We start from the raw sequence: 24,240 nt of genomic DNA, 5'->3' as shown, positions 1-24,240 counted from the left end.
GCTACAATCCTGCATCATGCCCACTTAAGGAGCTACCATTCTTGTTGGTTTCATCCCATTCTGCAAAGAAATAAAGTTAACATAGGCATTTCAATAATTCACCCATTATCTCCAATGGACAAATGTTTTGACAAATAAACTGTTTGGATCCAAATAACCTATTCTGAATCGGGGGACCTGAAGCATCAAAATGAAACAAAATGAATAGTACATGCTCCAAATGCCAAATACTGAATCTGAATATACTGTAATTCAGTATTTGGTATCAAATACCGTGTTTCCCCAAAAATAAGACAGTGTCTTATATTAATTTTAGCCCAAAAAAATGCACTAGGGCAATTAGCGGTACATCAGAAATTACTGCTAGGTCTTACTTTCGGGGTAGGTCTCGGGGAAACAGGGTACTTGCCTATTGGCACAGGCCTAGAGACAGCTACTACTGATGTGCAGAGTTGCTTTCCTAAATTCACCCCCATAGATAGCATTTTTTTATACATTATATCTGAGAATCTCGGTCAAAATGTACTACCACCATCAATATTTTAGAAACTGGAATTTGCTGTTCTAAATTCTGATGCCTTTGCTCAAAGAAAAATAATTAAATTACTCACAACATATGCAATTCATTTGATCTGTATTGTTATCTTTGAAGCTGAATGTCCTGGAGGATGCAGAAATGGAGGTTTTTGCAATGAAAGGCATATATGTGAATGTCCAGATGGATTTTATGGTCCTCACTGTGAAAAAGGTAATCAGAAAGGTTTCTTCAATTATTTTGTAGGCTTTATTTTATTTATACAGCCAAGCAGTCTCTGACTTTCAAAATATTGTTTTGTAGAAGTTTTCAGATGTGGCTAGGATGCTTCCAAAAATTAAATCTAAACACATAAGAAAAATATTTTATGAGCTGTGGCTTCTAAGAAAACATAGGTTGTTTATATAAAAGATAAAGGAGTCTCCACTGAACAGCTGAAAACATGGAATAGAGTTGCCGAACAACTGAATGAGAGTCCATCTGGCAAAACATTAAGTAGAATGCTGTTGCTAATGAACACTAGCTGTAAAACATATCATGACAATTATTTTACTCTGCTGTTGTTACTGAAGAAAATATCCAATTTTAAAAATAAAAACAAATCTACATCTGTGTAGAGGCCTCTAGCAGCCTAGAAGGGAGTGAACTAATGATATCATATTGAAACTCCAGTGTTCTCTGTTTACCAGGGATAGTCTTGATTTTCTGGTACCTATGCCTGGGAAATAGATGGTTGACATCCTAACTAATGAAGTGTGCATGTAAGGAAGCTCTGTAGGGACAAGCCAGGAGCCTATGTGTGACTCCCTAGTTCTCCTAGCTAGTGCCTTTGCACTAGCTAGCAGGCTAAGACTTCCAAGCACTGCTCATAGTCAAGTAGTGCTCTGCAAGATCGGAAACATGTCAGAAACATGTGTTTCTGATCTTGCAAAGACCTTCCAGAGTATGAGCAGTGTTGGGAAATCTTGAGATGACTGTTTCATCAGGCCAGGCCTGTCTTGACTGCATATCACAGGAAGAGGAGAGCTGGTCTTATGGCAGCAAGCATGACTTGTCCTCTTAGCTAAGCAAGGTCCACCCTGGTTGCATATGAATGGGACACTAGAAGTGTAAGCACTGTAAGATATTCTCAGGGGATGGAGCAGAAGGTTTCAAGTTCCCTCCCTGGCTTCAGACAGATTCCTACCTGTAACCTTGGAGAAGCCGCTGCCAGTCTGTGTAGACAATACTGAGCTAGATAGACCAATGGCCTGACTCAGCATATGGCAGCTTCCTATGTTCCTATGTAAGAGGTTTCTATACACCACCAGAGTTTGGAGCACTATCTGCGACTGAATTAGGTTTGTGTAAGAAACATTCAGACTCGTCTTCACAAAACAGAGTTATGAAATAAAAATGAGCTCTGTAGTTTAAGGCTTTAAGAGTATGCTAATCTCTGCCTTAATTCTAGCTACTGGCTGTAATATTGATGTCTCTTCACTTTCTTTGCATCAGCTCTGTGTACTCCCCACTGCATGAATGGTGGGCTCTGCGTCATGCCTGGATTGTGCATTTGTCCGCCTGGCTTCTATGGCATCAACTGTGATAAAGGTATGCGGGAAAAGATTAACTTTAACTAATGTAGGCTTTAACTAATGTAATCAGCAGACTAAGTCACTAACACTTTAAGTATATGTAGACCTCCAATTAAGGGTGAGAGTTTGTTTGTTTGTTATATTTGTGCACTGCCCCAAACATCTGTGTCTGGGTGGTTTACAGCAACATAAAACAAGTTAAAACAGAAATTAAAACCTTAAAACAGTTTAAAACCACAAGTCTAGTTAAAAAGCTTGGGTGAATAAATGTGTCTTCAGTGACTTTTTAAAAGTTAACAGAGATGGGGAGGCTATTATTTCAGCAGGGAACACATTTCAGAGTCTTGGGGCAGCAACAGAGAAGGCCCGTACCTAAGTAGCCACCAGACAAGCTGGTGGCAACTGCAGATAAACCTCTCCAGATGATCTCAATGAGCAACGGCACTCATTGTGAAGAAGACTTAAATAACGTTTAAACATGTTGCAGACAAACCCAATCTTGGGGCTCTGAAAAGACATTCCAATGTGCAGGCTGCACAGATTTGCCACCTGCCTTCTCCCACATGCAAAAAGTGATGAAAAAGAAACTTGCCGTTTCCTTCCAGGTTCTATCTACAGTGAACACACATGTTCACATTTTAATGTGAAACCACAATGGCTTTCTTCTACCAGCAAGAACCACAGGCAGCTGAAGCTGACAGTGCTCAGTTGAAACTATGTAAGCAAGCCTGATCTTCCACAGGACTGATAGGATGTGAACTTGCTCATTTTTGAAGCTAGTTTTAATTGTAGTAAATTGTTGTAGTGGGAAACAGTCTATCTTCTAGATCAGAGGTCTCAAACTGTAGTGCTCTAGCTGTTGTTAGACTACAGCTCCTATCATCCCCAGCCACAATGGCCAGTAGCCAGGGATGGTGGGAGTTTTAGGCCAACATCTGCAGGAGAGCCACTGTTTAAGACATTTGATTTATTATTTTATTATTTTACATTTTATATCCCACTCTTCCTTCAAGGAGCCCAGAGCTGTACTACATACTTAAGTTTCTCCTCACAACAACCCTGTGAAGTAGGTTAGGCTGAGAGAGAAGTGACTGGCCCAGAGTCACCCAGCAAGTCTTATGTCTGAATGGGGATTTGAACGGGTCTCCTCCCTGGTCCTAGTCCAGCACTCTAACCACTACACCACGCTGGCTGATTTAGATACACAAATGGATGAAGAACAAAATTCTAAAAATGGCCTTTCCTGCCATTCCAATGTCCAATGACACTTATTTCATAACCTGGCTAAATGCCCATCAAGACAATGGACAAAGAGGATACCATCAAGCCATGATGGGCCTTGCTCCCTCTCTCCCTTTCTTGACTAATTCCAGTTACTGACTCCAAGGCTTCTTCTTCTCTGCCTTCTGCTGCCGCCTATGTCTCTTGGGCCGGCTGGATGTGCCTGCTGTATGGGGACAATCACAGTTCTCCACACCCATCACTGCCCAGTGTGATCAAAGGCCCAAACTAAACCTGACTGTCTGCTACAGTCATATCTAGTTTGGCTCAGACTTTGCACAAGACTGTACCCTTCAACCTCTGTACATATAAACAACACAACAACAAGAAAACACAGTGAGGATATTCTCAAGATCCACTAAAAGCGGGCTAAGAGAGCCTAGCCTGCTTTTAGTGGATTGTGTGCTGCCACAGGAGCCTTGTGGCTCCTGGCAGCAAACCCCATTATTTCCCCCTCCCCACAGCCGAGGTTAGGGGAGCGAGCACTCCACTAACCCGGTTTTATTTTTGTTGTGAGTTGCTGCGGCGTGGTTCCACGCCGCATCAACTCATGAGGAGACCCCCAGCGGGGAGGCTAATGCAGCCTCCCAGCTCAGGGGTCTCTCCAGCATGCCCTGCGCGAGCTTGGAGGCTCCATGCTGGAGCTTCCAGGGGCCGCGCAGGCCCCAAACTCCCCAGCCCCCGCCGGCTCCAAAACAGAGCCAGCAGTCATGTGGGCAGCCGGTTTGGCCACCTGCAGCCAACTGACAAGTCGTCTGTGAGGAGAGCAGGCTAAGCGGGCTAAGCCCGTTCTCCTCGCAAACCCCATCTCAGCAGTTCCCACTGATCGTGGGAACCGCCTCAGTGTGTGGCTAGGCCGATTCCCAGCACAGATAGAGAATTCACCTTAGCATGTGTGCAGAGGATTTGGGGCAAGTTCCAGTCTGCACTCATGTGCTTGCACGTCATACTGCCAGCTATGGCAGAGCAAAACATCACTCCCAAAACTAATCTTTCAGCTTCTGGAATGATCTGTATAATGGCTGAGGCTCTGATAACATGGAGTTTTCCTGCCTCAAAGGTTTCTCCATTCATTTCAATGAAATGGCAGCTCCTTGAATGCAAATTGATGCTAGAAGTCTGAAAATACATTTGATCCCACATGGGATATTAGACCAGGATATTATCTTTTTCTGAGACTTGTGATTTCATATGTGTTTGAGAAGGCCCAAGATTTGTTGCACTTTCTCAAAGCTATACATTACCATGAATAAATCTACACATTCGTTTCCATTCTTTGTTTTATCTCCCTCAGCAAACTGCACCACCACTTGCTTCAATGGAGGGACATGTTTTTATCCAGGAAAATGCATTTGTCCTGCAGGACTTGAGGGGGATCAGTGTGAAATTAGTGAGTCCCACTTTTACATTCTTTAGACTAAACCCAAAATATTCTGCTTAAAGCTCTGAAATACCAAGGATGCATGTGTCCAAAATACATCTAGGCTCCACAATCCACACTGTCTGATGGCTCATTTTTCTGTTTTGTGTATACACTAATGATGCAGAAGACAGGTCGCAAGATGGCTATTTAGTGTGGGGCCCACACACTGATTTGAAAGGACTCTTATTATCATGGTAGTGGGACTTGGGTTTATTTCCTTCTCATTAGACCAGCAGTAGCAGCATTTTAGCTGCTGCCTGCCACTTGCCATGCTTTCCACCCTACAATGCACATGTATAGCATCTATTGCCACATTAAGCCCAGTCCTCCCAGGCCAGAGCAAGTGTCAGCAATGGACCTCTTTGGGGCTCTAGGCTCTTGGCAGCTGCCCAAGGGTGCCTTGTGCTGACACCACTTCTGATTAGATGTTGTGTGCATTGTCAACCACTGTGAAGAATCCTATGTAGGCAAGCATTAATTATTCACCCACATAATTTAGAATGCAATGGCTGACATCTGACTAAATTGATTCAAGGAAGTCCCGTTGAAATTTTTTTTAAAAGTTAGGCATGGTGATGAGATGATATCACTCATTTGTCTCACAGATTATAACAACTGCTGTTCTGTAACCATTACAAGCACAGTTTTCATCTTTTCTGTTTCCAGGCAAATGCCATCAGCCATGTAGAAATGGAGGTAAATGTACTGGTAAAAATAAATGCAAGTGCTCAAAAGGCTACCAAGGAGATCTTTGTTCGAAGCGTAAGTACTGAATCCACTTGATATTTTGTTTACACACAGAGAAACAAAACTTGTACAGAAAAGTCAGAATTCAGTTAGATTTACTCTTAAGTCATGTTGTCCAGGTGGTGGATATCTTTTATGTATAAATGCAGAGAACTTTTCAACAATAACAAAATACTTCATTTAGATAGTAACAGTGGATACTTTATTACAGCAGTCTGTGAACCTGGGTGTGGATTATATGGGACCTGTATGGAACCCAACAAATGCCAGTGTCAAGAAGGCTGGCATGGAAGGCACTGCAATAAAAGTAAGTGGTAATGACAAAATCTGACTCTTCTGCTGTATAAATATACAGTGCTGCAATGGCTTGAGGTGCTGTAGATACAATGACATCTTCTCCTACCAATCAGTTGAAATTCCATCACATAGGGTTGCTACTGGAGCACCTTAATAGAAAAAAACAAAAAACCCATTATATTGTCATGGGTGTTATCAATAAGCTGATGACACCCAACTCTATTTCTCCCTATCAACTTCATCAGGAAATGGCATTGTTTCCCTAAATGCCCACAGTAGTGGGCTGGATGAAGGATAATAAACAAGACGGAGGCACTGATTCTGGGGGGTCAAAACCTGAGAGATGGTTTAGATCTACCTGTTCTTGATGAGGTTACATTTCCGCTGGAAAATGAGGTATGTAGCTTGGGATCCAAAACACTTTGGTTTCTCAGGTTGAAGAAGTGGCCAGGAGCACTTTTTAACAGCTTCAGCTGATATGTCAGCTACGCCCATTTCTGGAGATAAATGACCTTAAAACAATAGTACATATGCTGGTGACCTTCAGGCTTGTCTACTGTAATGCACACTATGTGGGGCTGCCTTTGTACATAGTTCGGAAACTACAACCGATACAGAATGCGGCAGGCAGGTTGGACTCTGGAACAACCCAAAGGGACCATATAACACCGATTCTGAAAGAATTGCAGTGGCTGCGGATAGGTTTCTGAGCAAAATACAAAGTGCTGGTCATTATCTGTAAAGCCCTGAATGGCTTAGGTCCAGGGTACTTAAGCCTTATTTGTCATGAACTCTGCCACCTATTAAGATAATCTGGGAAGGTCCAGTAATGCTGCCAGCTTGCTGGGCCTTCTCTGTGGCTGCCCCAGGGCTTTGGAATGCACTACCTGTCAAAATAAGAGCTTCTCCATCTCTGATTGCTTTTAAAAAGACCCTTAAGATACACCTTTTTTCTCAGGCTTTTAATTAATTTTAAACTGTTTAATTGATTTTATTCTGTGAAATTATTTTATTGTTTCACTCTGTGAATTTTTAAAATTGTTTTTATTCTGTGAAAGTGTGTTAATTGTTTTAATGGTTTTTATTTTTTACATTGTAATTTGGATTGTGTACAGCACCCAGAAATTGATTGATCTATTTATTTATTTTATTAAAAGATTTAATATACCACCCAATCCACAGTCCCAGGGTGGTGTACATACCAAGAACAGCATCTGAGTTTTTTTGTTTGTTGTTTTTTAAGATTTTAAAGGGCAAATGCCTGGTGGAAAAGAAATGTCTTTAATAAGGTCTTAAAGGTTGAAATGGAGGAGGCAGACCGAATCTGGGGTGAGGAAGAGAATTCCAAAGTGAAGGGGCAGATAGATAGATAGATAGGCAGGCATTAGGTGTCTATTTTTGAGAGTATTTAGCAGGCTTCACCATGAATGTCACATAGATAAGTCCCCCAGTCAGTCTGCCACTTCAACCACTTCTATAGCAAACAGTAGTTTTGAGCATTGCCACATCTGGCAATGACAGCTGCTGATATGGCAATATAGAACCATAAGCAAAGTTTCACCGAAATCAATAGAACTAAAGCACTGAATTTTGCAAATAGGTTCCCTTGATTTCAATTAGACTGAAATTGTCTTAAGGCTCTGTAGACAACATCATTCTGTGGAGCAATGGGATCAGTTTTGATATACCTGCTTCAGTGGTACACTAGCCATTACTATACATGTAGTGCAGGAGAAAGGAGCATTTTTCTGAGGTGAAAATGCTTATTGACGCTCTCTTTTTTAAATGGGAATAGCCTTACACTGTTTGTAAGGGGCACATGAGCACTCACCTGCATATATAAATAAGTACCTGCTCTTTAACATAAATGCTTACCTGGTGTGCAGCATTAAGGCTCTGTAACACTGTGCCCCAGGGCTTCTGTGAACTCAGAATGCAGCCTCAACACTGGTCAGAATGGGCAGTAGCCCCATTGTTGTGCATAGAATAAATGTTTAAAACCCTTTAAAACAGTTTGATAACTGTCCAAGTTTGTGTGGTGGGGAAATTGTATTACCTATCTTGAGTTCCACTCAGAAGCTACCCATCTCAGCAAAATGTAGCAAACACATATATGGCAGCAACACCGATTCCATTTCTTGGGGTTAGTTTGACCAGTAACTGTGGTGAGACACAAAAATTAACATGTGTACCATGGACTATGATGGCTTTCCTAGATAGTTTCCAAGTCTATAAAAAGCTGTTGTTTGTACACAGCCAAACTTTCTCTGGATTGCATCAGTTACCACTCACCCTGAGCCTTTGGACTTGGATAGGGTAAAGCCTAAATAAGTAAACTATTTTCATGTTTAAAGTTTGTCTCAGAAGATCATCCATTAAGGGGAAATCAGGTTTTCTTAATATTTGTGAATTCAATAGTAATTGTTTTTTTAAAATTGGATTGAATCGTGTAAAAATAAATGTGAGATGCTGTGTCAGTTATATATATAAAAAATGAGTGACAGCACTTTTAAAACTAACTAATATGTTAATTTTCATGGGTTAGAACTTCCTCAGATGCAGGGTGAAAGTACTTGCAGGCAGTTGATATACAGAACATTTGTCACTACCTGTCTATAACAGACCATCCTTGCTTTCACCCTGCACCTGAGGAAGTGGGTTATTAGAGCCCATGAAAGCTCGTACTTTAAAATATTAGTTTAAAAGGTGCTGCCCTGTTCTTAAGTTGATTTGTTTATGTGGCACACTGAACAACTATAGGAATGATCTAAGGTTCAAATTATAAATGCATGCTTGCCTTTGCATCTACTGGTTAGTTTGCTTTAAAAAGTAGCTACAGGGGGCCAATCTGAACTGGATCCACAGCATAGGGGGCAGAGGGGGTTTAACCCTTTCATGCAGCCCCGATGACAATTATTCCCCTAAATCTGCTATTTGCCACAGGAAGGAAGCTGCACCTTAGACCCTATCCAGATTGGGAACTGCCATGGCTACTACTTAAGAAAGGCAAAGATGTGCTTAACATGTCTGCTTTGATCTTAATCACAAAGTCCTGATAAACCTTTGAACAGTCAGTGAACCAGGACATTGTGAGAACTGGGACTCTGGACATGCACTGAAGTTTTTACAAGTTTTACTCACTATCTACCCAAAGAGTATCAGTCTGTGATTCGCTATGCAGAAAAAATGGTCAGCTGATGCTGTTGACTACATGTCTGTAGTGTAGTGGTCTTTGTATGTATGTATGTATGTATTATTAATAAATCACCTTTCAGCAAAAACTTCTCAAAGCAGTTTACACAGAAAAAGAAATAAAATAATTCCCTGTCCCCAAATAGCTCACAGTCTAAAAAGAAGCATAATGTAGTTACCAGTGGAGGGATGCTGTGCTGGGGCTGAAGTAAAGCCATGACAGAGGAGATCCATACGTATAATGAGACTGTTGTGTTTCACAATGAAATACTGGTTGCATGGAACTACATTTGTTGGTGTGAGGACTTGTGTGGCACAAATTAGACCTTACTGTGTTCAAATGCAGCAAACTGTTTCCATGTAAAATGTTAACAGCAAAAATAGCAGGTCTGCTTTTGTAGTTTTCTTTACTCTTGAACTGGATCATTTTTCAGGGTATGGAGCCAACCTTATGAATGCCCTCAGGCCAACAGGCACCAAGTACAGGCAGCACACGCCTTCACCTAAAAGAGCTGAGGAGAAGCAAGCGCCACCCGAATCCAATTATATCTGGTGAACTCCAACATCTGAAACGTTTTATGTTACACAAAGTTCATAGCCTTCATTAACCTTTCATATGTTGAATGTTAAAATGCTGTTCATTACACTTTAAGATTACTGGCCTAAATTTTACAAGCTTCATTATAAACCACTGAGCTGATATTTACTATTCCTTTTAAGTTCTACTTCCCTAGCACAGTTATATAGGCTTCTTGTTTTCAGTCCTTTTGACCAGTTTCTGTTTGTACTATAATTTCAATTCTTTATCAAAGTCCTTTTTTCCTGGAACAAATTCCTCGGAACAAAATGACAAACCGAAAAGGGGAATTTTGAAAATGCTGGCCTGGAACATGCAACTTTTCCTGGATTGTGCCTTAGGTAGCATAAGCAAGTATTAATTATTTGGCATGATGGGGTGATTTTTTACATGTTTTGTTTAATAAAACAATTCCCCCCCTAATTTAAACCCAATTCCCATTTCTGCAGGATACTCTGTATTAAATACAATGTGGTTGTGGCATTGAAACAATATAATATATTGGAAACTAGAGGTGTGTAGATCTGGTTCGATTTGAACCAGCCAGTTTGAACTGGAACTGGACTGGCCTCAAAAAAAGTTGACCATTCTGAGTTCAAATTGAACCAGTTCGAGAGGCTATGCTTGTAACAGTGGTGCACCTAGGTAATTTTGGAGCCTGGACCTGAAGGGCTTTGGAGGCCCCCCTGCTACAAAGGCCTTTTAAAAAGATTTAAGAAAAAAAGAAAAGAAACCTGCATTTGGGGGGCCTCCAAATAGCCTGCCACCAACCTGTGTCCACCCCACCAATCTAAGCCGCTTTTGGAGCAGAGTGGGGGCAGGCTTCTGGGGAGGCCCCCCTCCCAGTGCTGAGACCAGACTTGATCCGCGAAGTCCAGTCCTAAGAGTGCCATTGGCTTGAATCTAGTGAAGATTCCCCTTTACAAGCAAAGGGGAATCCTGCCTTTAAAGGCTTCTGGGGTGTTCGGGGGCCGGTGGCAAGAGGGCACCTTATCGCCAACAGTGTTGGCTCCTTTAAACCCTAGCGCTCCTCCACAGTAGCATGGCCTGTACAGTGGGGTTCTGGCCTCCACACACATGCAGAGGCTGGAAATGTACTGCTGCCGCACAGGCCACGCTGGGGGTGGGGGGAAGCACTGAGGTTTAAAGGAGCTGCCGGCAGCGGTGAGGTGCCCTCTCTCCACCACCCACCACCCCGGCTGCCCTTAGAAGCCTTTTAAATCCTCTTCGAATTCCCCTTTACAAGCATAGACCATCGGATCGGATCAACCCAGTTTGACTCAATGTAACGGACCACCAGTCGGTTCGACTGAACCGGTTCGCAGACGAGTGGTTCAGTTCGATTCTGTCTGAATTCGAACCAAAGCACTAGAAACAGTTCCATGCACATCCCTATTGGAAACAAAGTGGAACTATGAACTCTGTCTTTGCATTGGCTTATAGCAACATAATATATTGTACACAAAACATCCCTTATGTAATAAACATTTTATACTGATTGTTATGTATGAAATAAAGATGCTGCTTTAGTTTTTGTGTGATGACACGACAGTGTATCTGAAGAAGCTCATTAACGGCTTGATCATATTCACTGCACTGCAATGAAGTATAGGCACATTGCATCTGTCATAAGGGCACCAGCACAAGGTGGCAACCTGTCCCATCCGAAGGACCCAACTCAACCTCATATGTTGGCACAATAATGCTATTGATCACTCCTTCCACCATTCCTTCTGAGCCCCTGCAGGATCAGAAATGCACCACCAGAAGGTTATTGAGGGGGTTGAAGAGTTTGGAGGGCTGACCCACTCCTTGGGTGGCATGGAAAGAGTCAACAGAGTGGCTTTTATTTCCTGATTCTGGGGCAAGCAGAGGGGTTTATACCAGCAAATCCCTGTAGTAAGCAAGTTTTTTAAAAAGCAGTGGCTGCCATACAGCACAGCAAGCTAACAATGAAAGGCAGAAGCATGCTCGCTGCTTCCAAACCAATTTAATCTCCACCAGTGCTACTTCCAAAGGCAGGGCTGCTGTGTGGCTAGTAAGGAGTGTGAAAATGCAGTTCTGATATGCTCCCATCATTCCCAATGGAAGAACTATTGGAACTGCATTTTATGTTTGAAAAAGCAACAGAAAAATGCATTTTCTGTTGGAACTGCATTTTCTGAATCCTTAGTAGCCACAGAGTAGCCCTGTCTTCGGAAGCAGCATTGGTGGAGTTTCAAGTGGATCAGAAGCAGTAATACACCTCTCTCTCTTTGATCTGCGGTTTGCTGTGCAGTTTATGGGCCACTGTGAATGGCACGTGGGGCAGAGTAGGTGGGTACATGTGCAGCAGCATATTAAATAGCATCACAAGATCCAATTGCCCATATATGTATATAGGCTCTTGGAAAAAGAATGAAAAAGCCAGTGTAGAGCCTCTCTCACATAATAGCTCCCTACCACTGAGCTATATCCCTATAAGATCATATATATGATCTTATGAGGCCATAGCTCAGTGATAGAGCACCCTCTTTGCATGCAGAAGGTCCCAGGTTCAATTCTTGGCATCTCCAGGTAGGATTGGGAATGACCCCTGCCTGAAACCTTGGAGAGCTGCTGCCTAGGTAATATTGAGCTAGATGGACCAATAGTCTGACTTAGTATAAGGCAACTTATGAACTTGTTCCTATGTAATCATTGGGATTATAAAAATACTTCAAATGCATGATTTGACATTCAGTTTACTAACTGTTTAGGAATTAAATGGCAGCAAATATCAGTACAGTAGCCCCTGACCCTTACTTACATCTTTATATGATCCTCAGTTGACCAGTCGCTCATGTCTGATGCAGTGGATGGATTGCTGGACAAATCATAGGACAAATCATATGCAAAAATCATAAAGCTCATGATTAAACTTAGGCAACTCAGTTTTACTACACAAGTAAATATAAGAATTATAAAGCACTTTGTATGCCACCGAGCGCTACAAAGTAATAATAATGAATGTACTTTCAATATATTGAAGCCCACTCAGTGAGTTTCCCCATTGTTCCCTATGGCTGGAACAAGCTGCACTCATAGAGTTCACACAAGTTTTGCATTGCAATTTGCAATGCATTTTGCAACCCTGCCTTAAAAAACACTACAGAAGCACAAGTAAAAGGGAATCTGTTCCTCCCAACACATAACACACATTTCAAACACCGTCCAAAAATGGCCAAAAAATAATTACTGACCTAGAATCCACTGCCAGCCACAGTGCCTGCACTGAAGTAACATCATTGGCACAAGTTGCTCTCTCACACACAATTACAATTACTTACATACATTCATAGCACTGCAACAGCTGCCACAGTAGCACCATTAAGCAGCAAGCACAGCCATAAGCTCAACTGGAGCAACTTCAGCCACATTTTGACTGAGTACACCTTGCAATATAGATTACAGAACAGACCAGAGCAGTGAGTGCAGCACCAAGAAATCTCACACAGAGAGACTGAGAGAGAGAGAGAGAGAGAGCTGCCACTGTCCATTTCTCACCACAACAGGAGTGACAGCTTTTCCCGGAGGGCCCTCCTTGAGTCACATAGGCAGGACAAAATATGCTCTGCTGATGCACACAAGGGTGTCCTGAGCCAATCCACCACTCCAGTCCTCAGCAGACCTGCCAAGGTGATTGCTTCCTCAGTTTCCAGCGTGGACTTGAGCACACCCATCATCTTATTGAGGAGAAAAGCAGTGGGCAAAGCCTGGCTCTGTGTCGGAACACAAAGTGTTCATGGCAACAAAGAACAGCTTGAGTGTCAAGACAACCTCAGAAATGAGCGCCCAGTCTTGGGTGGATAGGTTGCACACTTCCAAGCCATGCCTCCTTGCCATGGCATGGCCGGCCGGCTTTTGCTCCTGCAGGCATTGAAGCAAGAGTAAGGTGGACCTCCACTGGGTTGGAACATCCTGAGGGATCAGGTGTTCAGCAAGGCCAAGCTCAAGAAGCCTTTCGTTGAGCATCCACCTACCCTTTTCACTCCAGTGGAAGTACGCTGCTATCCTTCAGCATCCGTCCACAAGGGCAGCTATGGCAGCAGCAGGCTGGTGCTCAGTGCATTCAATGGGGATGTCTTGCCTGGCTGCAGCCGCAGAAAATTCAAGTGCATCCTGCATTACCAGGTTCAGAGTGTGCACCACACAATGGATGGACACAAACTGAAGCCACTAGGCAGCTCTCATTATGTTCAGACCATTGTCAGTCAGCATGAACCCTCAGTGAAGTTTTGGCTGCCCAGACAGTAGTCCTTCCACCTGGTGATCCATGGCCACCAACAGCTCCTCTGCCATGTGGTTAGTGTCCATTTCTCCTTCTTTGCTTTGGTAGAAACGTCTCTGATTCGACTGGAATTGGAGATTCTGCCTGTGTTGTGAAGTTCTGGCTTCGTATCTGCTAATCTTCTTTGACACTGCTGTTATTTGCTGCTTTATTATTTCCAGGACTTCTCTAATTTTCCTTGAATCTAGGTGGTATTTTTGGATCAGATACTGTTTGGTGTTTTCATTCTTCAGCTTCTTGTCTTTCATATCTTCCAATTTACTAGCATCTGATCTAAGCCTGGCGATTTTATTTTCTAATCTAATCTTCCATTTAGGTGATGTACTACTTTCTTTTTTGACAGGTCCACTGATCTTATATCCGAGCTCTTGTGTTGTTATTGTTGCTGCACTGTACTTTAGTTGGTTTGTTTCTTGCAGATTAATGGTTGTTATTTCTGCAAGTGCAGAATTTATATCTTTTAATGCCTGAGCAAGTTGTTTTTTGGCAACTGTTTTTAGAGCTGGAAGTCGAACCCTGGTAGTTGTTTGGTTCATGTGCTTAGTTATTTTTTGCTTTAGTTCTTGTTGCTTTTCTGTTAAATGGCATTTGGGGTTTTGAGGTGAAGGCAAAGGGGAGGTTGCCTGGTTTTGATTTTGAAACAGTCCAGCAACAGTGGCATCCTCTGTTACCAACACCTCCTCCACCTGCACCTGAGCAACTTCTTCAATTGGTGGTAATTCTTTTTCCATATCTTGAGCCTGTGTTGCTCTTTGCAGTTCTTCCAGCTCAACTTCTGTGAATACTTTATTTCTTATTATGAATCTTCTCTGGTCTGCTAGACTTTGTTCTGTTATTTCTGTATCTGGATGCTTCTCTTTCCAAATTTGGTATATACTTTTAAAATAACCTCATCTGGTTGGACTAGACTTGTAATAGCAGATCATTGTTTCCTTGTTGGCATTTTTCGTATATTTTTTCCGGTTAAGCGACATTTCTTCCCATAACTTTGCAGTCTCCAGCCCTGGTTGCTCAACTGAAGATCCTGAGTCCTGTAGCCCACTTGCCACCAGATGTCCAGGGACTCTAGCACCTGGCGCAGTCCTTGTTGACCTGGGCGATGACCAATTCGGTATAGATTTATTAAAGTTACATCTCACCATATTGTTGATGGGAGAGGCACTCTTCATCTGGCTCCTCTGGTGAGACCTGTCCAGTATGGTTGGACCTCTGGCATAGCTCTCACCTTCCTCAGAGCACGCAAACCCCACAACCACGCCAAGGTGGTGCTTCACGGGGGGTTGTTGTTGTTATTTCTGGGTTTTTAAAATGCTGGTTATAAGCTACTTTTTCTGGAAACACTGAGAGGCACTGACTTAGAATCATTAGCATGATAAGAAGGATGCTCTCTTTAGAAATACAGATGTAGCTCTTTAGTACGCTCTCCCTCTCCCCGCTTCCATTGGCTGGAAGGAAAACATGGAGGAAAATATGTGAACTTGCATCAAAACAAAACCCAAGGGCGGGGGGGGGGGCTGCTTCCCTCAATGCCACGAGTGTGATTCAAAGTGGCTTCACAAAACATTTACCCCGCAACATGAAGTCATATGCGAATAACTCCCATGGGATTAAGCCTTGGCACATGAGCTGGTTATTCACCCACCAGTTCCCAAACCAGGCAAATAAGCAATTTGTGCATCAGAAGTTAATCCTGCAGTGGGTGAAACAAGGCAGAGTGAAGCAGGCCAGGCTGGGAGGGAAGAGCGAGAAGGAGCCACACCACACCTGTGAGTCATTTAGCAAGCAGCTAAAAAACATTTGGCAAAGAGGATGGGATTTGAGCTGTGCGGCAGTGGGCATCCAGTGAACAAGAGAGTTCAGGATGGATAAGGAAAAAGTACCTTCAGGGCTGGTGTAGGTCAGGAAGCTGGAGAACCAATCAGCAGCAGCGATAGTAGAATGCAGCATTTCAGGAATGCAGGCCCAGTAATGCAAGGAAATGAGGTGGCAGGAACATTCACAAGCTTTGCAGATTCACACACTTCGTTGGTTCAAAATCTCGTCACCAAATGTTTGATAGCTGTTTTCCTCATGAATACAAAGTAATCCTATTTACCAGCAACAATTCCATTTTCTCTTCTCCTGTTCCTCCCTTTTTCTTTCTGACTCCACCCCCACCTCCACCCCACGCACTCTTTACAGGATCCCCACTGGGGCAAATTTCTAGACAACAAACCTTAAAAGACTATTAGACAGAATTCAATGACACCTTTCCTGTCGTGCTTGTACCAACCACTACTGTTGAAATGTATGGGTTTACATCTAAATTGACTGATAGACTGCAATGTTACAAAAGTGGTGGAATATAATATTTGCATATTTTCACAAGAAAAAAATGCACATCATATATAATGACTTCACTGTTGTGCAACTCCATTTGGGCAATTCTTGTGTTTACACAACATTGTAATACGCAACTGCACAACCATACGCAACTACACAACCATACGCAACTGCACAACCATTTTCTGCCATGTGCATGTTGCGCAGTATGTCAGCCACTAAATTTAAGTGCCAGCTGCATGCTAAAACACCATTAATAACACTAGTGTATTAATGCTGATTTCTGTAGCATTGCTTCAGAATAAGTAATGTGGAGACTGTAGCTTTCAAACGACAAGATTTAAAACCACATCTCAGCCTTCATCCTCTGTGTGGTAGTCTAGTCTGTGGTGCTAACTATTTTAAAGTAAACTGCATGGCTTATATAATAATGGTTCAAAGAGCTTAACATTCCATTAATTTCAACTGGACTACTCACAAGTAATTTAATCTTGGCATCAGCCTTTGAGTTTTTTAATTTTTATTTTATCTGTGCTATATATCATGTCTTGATTAATTTCATTTTTAAAAGTAAATAAACGATGTTTTATGTTATACATGTGAACAATCTACATAAAACCACAGAAAATGGTTTTTTTGTCTATAAAAAAACCAAAGTGTTTGCAGTTCATGAAAGAAAAGTGTTCAACTGCAGGAAGAGACTCTCTGGCTCTATGTTTCCCCCTGGTGATATGTTCCACTGAAACCTGTTGGAGTATCTTGAGACCACCCACAGACAAAAAGAGACTAGTAATGCTAGGCCTGCACAATATCTTGAGGATTTTAAGAACAATGAGAAAACAGTTTGTTGCTTTGTATTTAGACTAAAACTCCTTTTGATCATTGAGATGGCTTGTTTTGCCTGAGAAGGACAAATCAATTTTCTCTGGCAGCAAATGCAAAAACAAACAGTTAAATCAAAGTAGGACATGCATTACGCAGAGAAAATACAAGAAACTAGCACATTTTATTAAATATCTGGACAAATGCTCTCATTAAGTGGCTTGAAAACATCCTAATTTAACACAAGGGAAGAGGCTGAAATTTAAGCTCCTTAACTCTATGTATTCCAAATGCTTTCACAGGAATGTTCGGGAACAGAAAAGATAATGAGGTGCATTGTCCCAATGGAAACTTGAATCGTAATTCATTGTGACATTTGTTTTTGATTGCCCTTGCTTTTGCTACACGTTATTTGTTCCTTATGTGGCCCTTTGGGGCTTCTTTTAATTAGCAAAGGCAGAGGTAAATAATTGAAATCAAACAGTTGAATGTAACCAAAAAGAGATGTTGACACTCCATAAGCATCTCACTGCTGAATTCTAGGCCACAGCAAAATATCCTATTGAGATGAATGAGAACCTGAGATAAGGAGCACCAGTTCTTAAACCTCATCTTTATTCTTCTCACTAAATATATCTGGCCATTCTAATCACACCAGCTGTTATCTGGGGTATGGAATAACTCCGTTAAGTATGCCATTGTTGCATAGAAGGGGGGTAGTTGTCCCAGAGGGGAGAACTATGAGTACAGCTCAGTGTGTTTATTTACCCCGTAAACTGTTCCAATGTGCTCAGAAGGTTTTCCAGTCAGGACATTTAACAGCTGGCAAAATAACATGGAGAGGGGAAAAACTCAATCCCTCCTTCACCTACACCATGTTTCTGATCCAGATTGAGCAGGCCCACAACTGCTTTTTGTAAAGGAGAAAGCTGTTGGGAGTTTCACACATGTAGCTTTCATTTCGTATCTAGTTTGGTCCTCAGGGTCTGCCACAGTTTAGAAACACAATGTTGCAAGGCATTTGCTGTGCTCATGCAAAGAGTCTTACTGGCCACCTTATTTAATGCTAGGAAGGACTCCCAGATTGGATTAGCCAGCTCCTGTATTGATTAGCTTGGAGCTTTCTCACACAGGGCATTTAGCTCACATCTCCTCTGGAATGGAAGGTGTGTGTTCACATATCGGTCAGATTTACCCCAAAGCTCCTGCGGGCTATCAGGGAGCACTTCACACAGAATTAGAGTTTTTCATTGAACACTAGAGGGTAGCCCGATTTATATCCAGGGTAAAAAAATCCAATGTTTGCATTAGTTTTTCAGGGCAACTTTGAACTCTCAGTAAAGCCTCACAGTAACCCACAGTAAAGCCTGCGGTGTGAAAAACACCTTGGTTATCTTGTCTGAGGCTGCATACAGACAATTTGTGTGCTGCCACAGCACGCACCTTGATCTAGCATTGGTAGCTGGATAACTGCATGATAGCATGGCACAACATTCACTTTTTGTCCACGTTGAGTGTTTTGAATGAATGATCCAAGGCCAAAAATCAACATCTCTATGCCTTTACTTTCAGAAAGATGTTTAAGATGGGGGAATTAGATAAATGTGAAGTGAATCCCTCTCCCCCCCCCCCCACAAGCTTTCTTATTCTGGGCACCATGGATGGGTCAAATATGGATGGATCAAATAGTCAATCAGTCAATTTATTTGTGTAGCCAATGGCCACTAATAAATTCCAGTAAATTCAGGATCGATAAACTTGTTCACCCAGCCTACAAATAGTTTTATGTGAACCCCGCCCCCCCTTTACCTTCTGCCAAAGTGGGTTTTCTGCTTTTAGCCAAATGCTGCACTTGGACAAATGTTGACTCCCCCGCCCCCACCACAGCATGTTCTAGGGATCTCTTTTATCTGACTGACAGTTGAAAGGCATTAAGTTGTATAGTAAATCATTTAACGAGAGCCTGGAAAGTGTGATGGCTAAGCCACAAACAAAAACAGAGAACATTGCAATATATTCATTATGCAGAACAACAGTTTTAACATTAATGGCCCGGTGTGACCACATGCAATAAGTACAACTTCTTCACTTTTCAAAAAGGCCTTAAACTGGATATTCGTTGTAAGTAAGTAAGTCAAACTTTATTTTCGGTCTTTGTAACTCTGGTGGTTCCGAGAAGTTTATTTGAGATTTGGATATTTTTCCTTCAAAAGTGCTGCCCATAAAAGGTACCAGGATGCAAATTATGGATTGGAGACTAGCAACTTCTCTTCTTCCACAAACAGAAGCAACAGGAAGTCACTCGCTCTCCATCTCTTAGGCTTGGAAACATGGAAGGTTACAAAAAGTAGTCTCTTGCCATTCCCTCTTGTCACTGTACGAAGTTCAAAGATAACTTGTCATTGCTGGGGACAAAAAGGTGGTCCTATCGATATCCACCACACACACACACACACACACACACACACACACACACACACACACACACGGCAGCATAAATAACTGCAGTGTAAGGTTTATTTATTTATTCAATACATTTCTATACCACCTTAAACACATATCTCTAGGGGTGGCAAACAGAGGCGTAACTAGGGAAAACGGCGCCCGGGGCAAGCACTGAAATGGTGCCCCCCCCCCCACATACTACATTATACTTAGGTTTTTCCTCACAAGCTCCCACCACCGCCACCAAGCCAGGCCACTGACTGGCCGCCAGGCGCCAGCAAAGCAATGGGGGGGGGCGGGTGGCGCGGAAGGGACTGCTCATGGGGGAGGGGGCGCCGACACGCTCCCTTGACTGCTGCAGCACTGCTGCACTGAGCAGGAAACATTTGTATTAACAAATTTTTTTAAAAAAAAATTAAAAAAATTTGTCATGCTGGCGTCCCCCACATGACCAGAAAGATGGCGCCCGGGGCACGTGCCCCCCCTGCCCCCCCTATAGTTATGCCTCTGGTGGCAAATGTCTTCCTCCAAATCCCACCCCCTCCTGAAAACCTCCCTTTTTTGCATAGGGAGCTGTCTTAGCCTAGGTCAGGTCATTGGTCTATCTAGCTTAGTATTGTCTACACTGACTGGAAGAAACCCTCTCCGGGGTTTCAGGCAAGAGTCTTGCCCAGAGATTTCAAAGACTGAACCTGGGACCTTCTGCATGCAAAGCAGATGCTCCACCCTATCCCCAATCTCTTAGTCCCTATCCCCAATCTCTTAGTCCTCATCCCCTATTGAGCCTAAGTCTGAGTAGGAGCACCTGAACAGAATATTGATTCTTCCTCCATTTATCCTTGCCTTCTCCTCCTTCTTTGGCACAGCCACCCCTCCTCTTCCTCATTTGTGGTGGAGGGACCTGTCACCGCTTGAGGAGGAGGAAGGTGTATGCTGAGTCAAGTGGCAGCAGATGCCACCATCACAAACAAGGAGGAGGAGGAGGAGCGTTTGAGAGCAGCTGTTTGTGAAATGGTGGCTGTGCCCAGAGGTGCACCTAGGTAATTTTGGAGCCTGGACCTAAAAGCCTTTGGAGGCCTCCCCTACCCTGGAAATTAAGCATCATCATACTTGGCTGGGCAACCATACCATCCTGGACAGACTGAAAAGGATTTGGGGGCCTTGAGGGGCTGTGGAGATCCTGGACTTCAGCTCGGAAGTCCAGGACTAAGATCACCTCTGGCTGTGCAACCTCTTGACAAAGAGCTGCTCTGTGGGCAGTGGGCAGCAGAGACAGGCAAGTTGGACAGAAGGGGACATCTTGCCACCCCACCCATGTCCCAATAATCCATTGCTCGAGGCGCCTGCTTGTGTAACATGAGAGCAGGTGTAGCATAGCTCTCAGCTGGAAAATCACTACTTCACATTTCCCTTCAAATTGTAGCTGGGGATGATGGGAGTTGCAGTTCAGCAATATCTGGAGGACCACAGGTTGGGAACGCCTGCACAAGGTGCTTTAGACCTTGATTGACATTGATTGATGTGAACATGTGAAGCTGCCTTATTCTGAATGAGACCATTAGCCCATAGAGCTTAGCATTTTGTCTGCACTGACTGGCATCATCAATACTCCAGGGTTTCCAACAGAGTTCTTTCGTGGCCATAACTGGAGATGGCAAGGATTTAACTTGGGACCTTCTGCATGCAAAGCTCTACCACTGAGTTATGGCCTTTCTTCTGAAGCCCTTCCCGTTGTCTCTCAGCTGCATACCTGCAATATGGGGCAATAATACTGGTCTACCATAATCATACTGGTCTACCATTACATAGTTGTAATGATTACTGGAATAATGTAGGTGAAGCTTACGGAACACTTATAAAGCACTATATAAATACTGAGACGCATATGTTTTGATGATTTCTATCCCACTTTCCCCTCAGAGAGTATCCAAAGAGGCTCACAACAATCCATTAAAAATAGCATAAATTATTCTACTCAAAGAATGGCTGATGCAACAATTTCTTGTTTCAACAGCTCTGGCAGTACTATGGGACAGGTGATTTGTGGTAGGATATTTTTCCATGTTCACCACACCGATATCATCCATGTTCCATGCATGGGGCACCACACCTGAGACATACAAAGGAGACACACAAAGAATTGGCAATGCAGTCCATTGATTGGTACAGGCCTATTGCCTCTCAGGCCAAGAGGGGGCATCTATGGCTGCAGGCATAGTGTGACTGGAATTGGTGCTCTGTGATCTGGGGGACCTTTCTCTGACTGGGGAGGCAGGTGGTGCAAGGGACACAGGCCCATGCTTCTCACCTCTGAGTCCTTAGAATGCAAACAAAAGCTTCTACCTCTCAATGGCCAGAGAGATCGGCCAGTAGCAGGTGTCCCTGGGGTTCCCAACCTCGATTTCCCACTCCCCAGATCATCAATGGACTTTGGCCAGTGTGGCTAGAGATGATGGTAGCCAATGTCTCAGGACCCAAGGTTGGGAAGCCCTTCGTAGCAAATGGCAAGAGTTCTTCATCCTTGTGGAGTTAGCCGACCCTTCAGGCAGAAGGAAGCCACAGGGTAGTCCCAACACTGGAAATGAGTGCTGTGAAATTCTTAAGTACAGGCAAACCTAGCCACATAACCATGCAATTGTTTACCACCACTTTCAGACCCTCCTTGTGTGCAGCTCCTATTCCCATTACATTCCTTTGAGCACTATTCAGGAGTTTCTCTCTTGTTGGGTTTGCAACAGATTTACAAATGAAGCATCAGGGCCTGCTGAAAAGCAGGAGGGCTGGGGAGGCTGTATTGCCAGTTTGTGCCAGAGAGAGTTTCCCTTCCAGCCTTCCTCCTGACAGCCAGGCTGCATTGTTGCTATTGCCGGTTCCCTTGACAGTGGAATCTCAGCCATTTCGACTTTAAGCAGTCTGGATGTTTCTTGTGTTTGAAGCTGCTGGAACTACATCAAACAGCCAAGGATAAAGAATGCTGCTGAAGGATTTATTCTGCCTGGATAGGAATGTAATGGCGGAGGGGGGGGTATTCAAGAGGAGGAGGAGAGAACAAAGTTTCCTCTGGCCCCCTTTGCAAGTTACCCACTAAGAAGGTTTTGGGTGGAGAATTTTTCTGAAAGACAATTAAGATCTGAATTGCCTGAATTATACCAAGCATAAGAATTAGTACATAAACTCAGAAAACCTCCCTACTAATCAAGAGAAATGCTCAATTGTTTTAGTTATTTATGTGCTTAGAGACAGCCAATGTGACTACTCCCATAGACTCGGAATTAATCCCATAAGAGAAAACTTATGGTTAACCATCAATGGCAGACACCAAACCAGATGCCTCAATTTTAATAATAGTGTTTCACACTTCCCATGTGGTGAGAAGCAGGACTGGCCTTGGGGGTGGGCAAGCTGGGTGGTCGCCTGGGGCACCTACCTGAAGGGGGCGCCAAGCTGAGCTTAGTGGCTTACTGCTTGTTGAGTGTACTGTCTGCAATGAGCTAGGGAGAAAAACATGGCTACACTGATACTATACCACACCACTAGGGGTGCAGAAGGCCCTCCTCACCCAGGACACAAATCCTTCTAGGGCCGGCCCTGGTGAGAAGTTCTGGGGGACAGCAGTTCCCAGATCTTGGCTTCCTTTGGTGGAGAGATGACTAGAAATGCATGGTGTCTTTGCAATATTGGGTTTATTCCTAAATGTGTAAGTTGAGCATTAGGTGGAGGCAAGCAGCTTGTGCAAGTCAGCAGACGACCACATCCAGTTCCAAGAGAGAGGCCCTGCAAGCCAAGGTGCTTCCAGCTCTCTCATTCAGGTTGCATTCAGGGGCGTATCTAGGGTGGGGCAGGCAGGGCACATGCCCTGGGTGCCACTTGAAGGGGGGCACCATTTTTTAAAATTAAAAAGAAATTTAAATGGCTGCCAAAAACAAAATGGCCACCGCGCATGCTCAAATGGCCTCTATGAGGCCCTAGGCCATGCCAGGCCTCGCATAGGCCATTTGAGCATGCATAGCAGTGATTTTGTTTTTGGCAGCCGTTTAAAAAATATATATATTTAAAAACGGCCACTGCATATGCTCCAATGGTGCCTGTGAGGCCCTAGAGGTCAGCGGAGGGAGGGGGAACCTTTGCAGACACCCCCCATGGCCTTTAGGAAGCCCCCCAAAAGGGGCTACAGGTTTTAAAAAATTAAAAAAAATTAATATAATATAAGTCACTGTACACATATTCAGATATGTGACATGTATGTGACCTTCAGACTTGAATTTTTCAGCTGATATTATGGTAAAGTTATCTGAAAGATGGGTGTCAGATGTTTGGACAGGGGGCACAATTTCAGTGCTTACCCTAGGCGCTATTTTTCCTAGATACGCCTCTGGTTGCATTCACATGTAACACGAAACTGGAGGTGAAGGGGCCTCCGGTTTCCATTTCTGTATGTCCAAATACGGGCAACTACAGTTACAACTAAAAATGGACCTGCTGTTTCCCTCCCCAGACTCCAGTTTGTACCTTCGGTTTGTAGTGAGATTCGCCTCCTGGACCTCCAGTTTAGTGGTGCCAGTGTTGCATCCAAACATGGCACCACAGTCTGCCTATTCTGCAATGGGAGTTGAGGGAGGAAGCTCCTCCCTTGCTCTGGCTGCTATTGGCTGCTGGGCCTGTCCTTCAATCAAGAAGGAAGCCCAGGCATCCAGTTCCTCCTCGTCCCTGCAGCCT

At 43.4% G+C, this 24,240-nt stretch overlaps 1 protein-coding gene across 4 annotated transcripts in view; it reads left to right on the top strand.

Annotated features, from left to right (window-relative positions):
* WIF1 (WNT inhibitory factor 1) overlaps positions 1-11,167 on the top strand; it is a 60,999-nt gene extending 49,832 nt beyond the window's left edge. For 3 of the 4 annotated variants that reach the window (XM_053251329.1, XM_053251325.1, XM_053251328.1), the window contains exons 5-10: positions 653-748; positions 2,030-2,125; positions 4,685-4,780; positions 5,480-5,575; positions 5,772-5,867; positions 9,484-11,167. In XM_053251329.1, coding sequence (XP_053107304.1) covers positions 653-748; positions 2,030-2,125; positions 4,685-4,780; positions 5,480-5,575; positions 5,772-5,867; positions 9,484-9,605 — 602 coding nt within the window. In that variant the 3' untranslated portion in view covers positions 9,606-11,167. The remainder of the gene's footprint in view (positions 1-652; positions 749-2,029; positions 2,126-4,684; positions 4,781-5,479; positions 5,576-5,771; positions 5,868-9,483) is intronic. The other variant, XM_053251326.1, reaches the window with a different exon arrangement.
* The last annotated feature ends 13,073 nt before the right edge of the window (positions 11,168-24,240 follow it).

Source organism: Hemicordylus capensis, chromosome 5, assembly GCF_027244095.1.
Source record: "Hemicordylus capensis ecotype Gifberg chromosome 5, rHemCap1.1.pri, whole genome shotgun sequence".
NCBI lineage: Eukaryota > Metazoa > Chordata > Lepidosauria > Squamata > Cordylidae > Hemicordylus > Hemicordylus capensis.
Note: the sequence above shows the minus strand (reverse complement) of the source record. Positions and strands in the feature narration are given on the sequence as shown.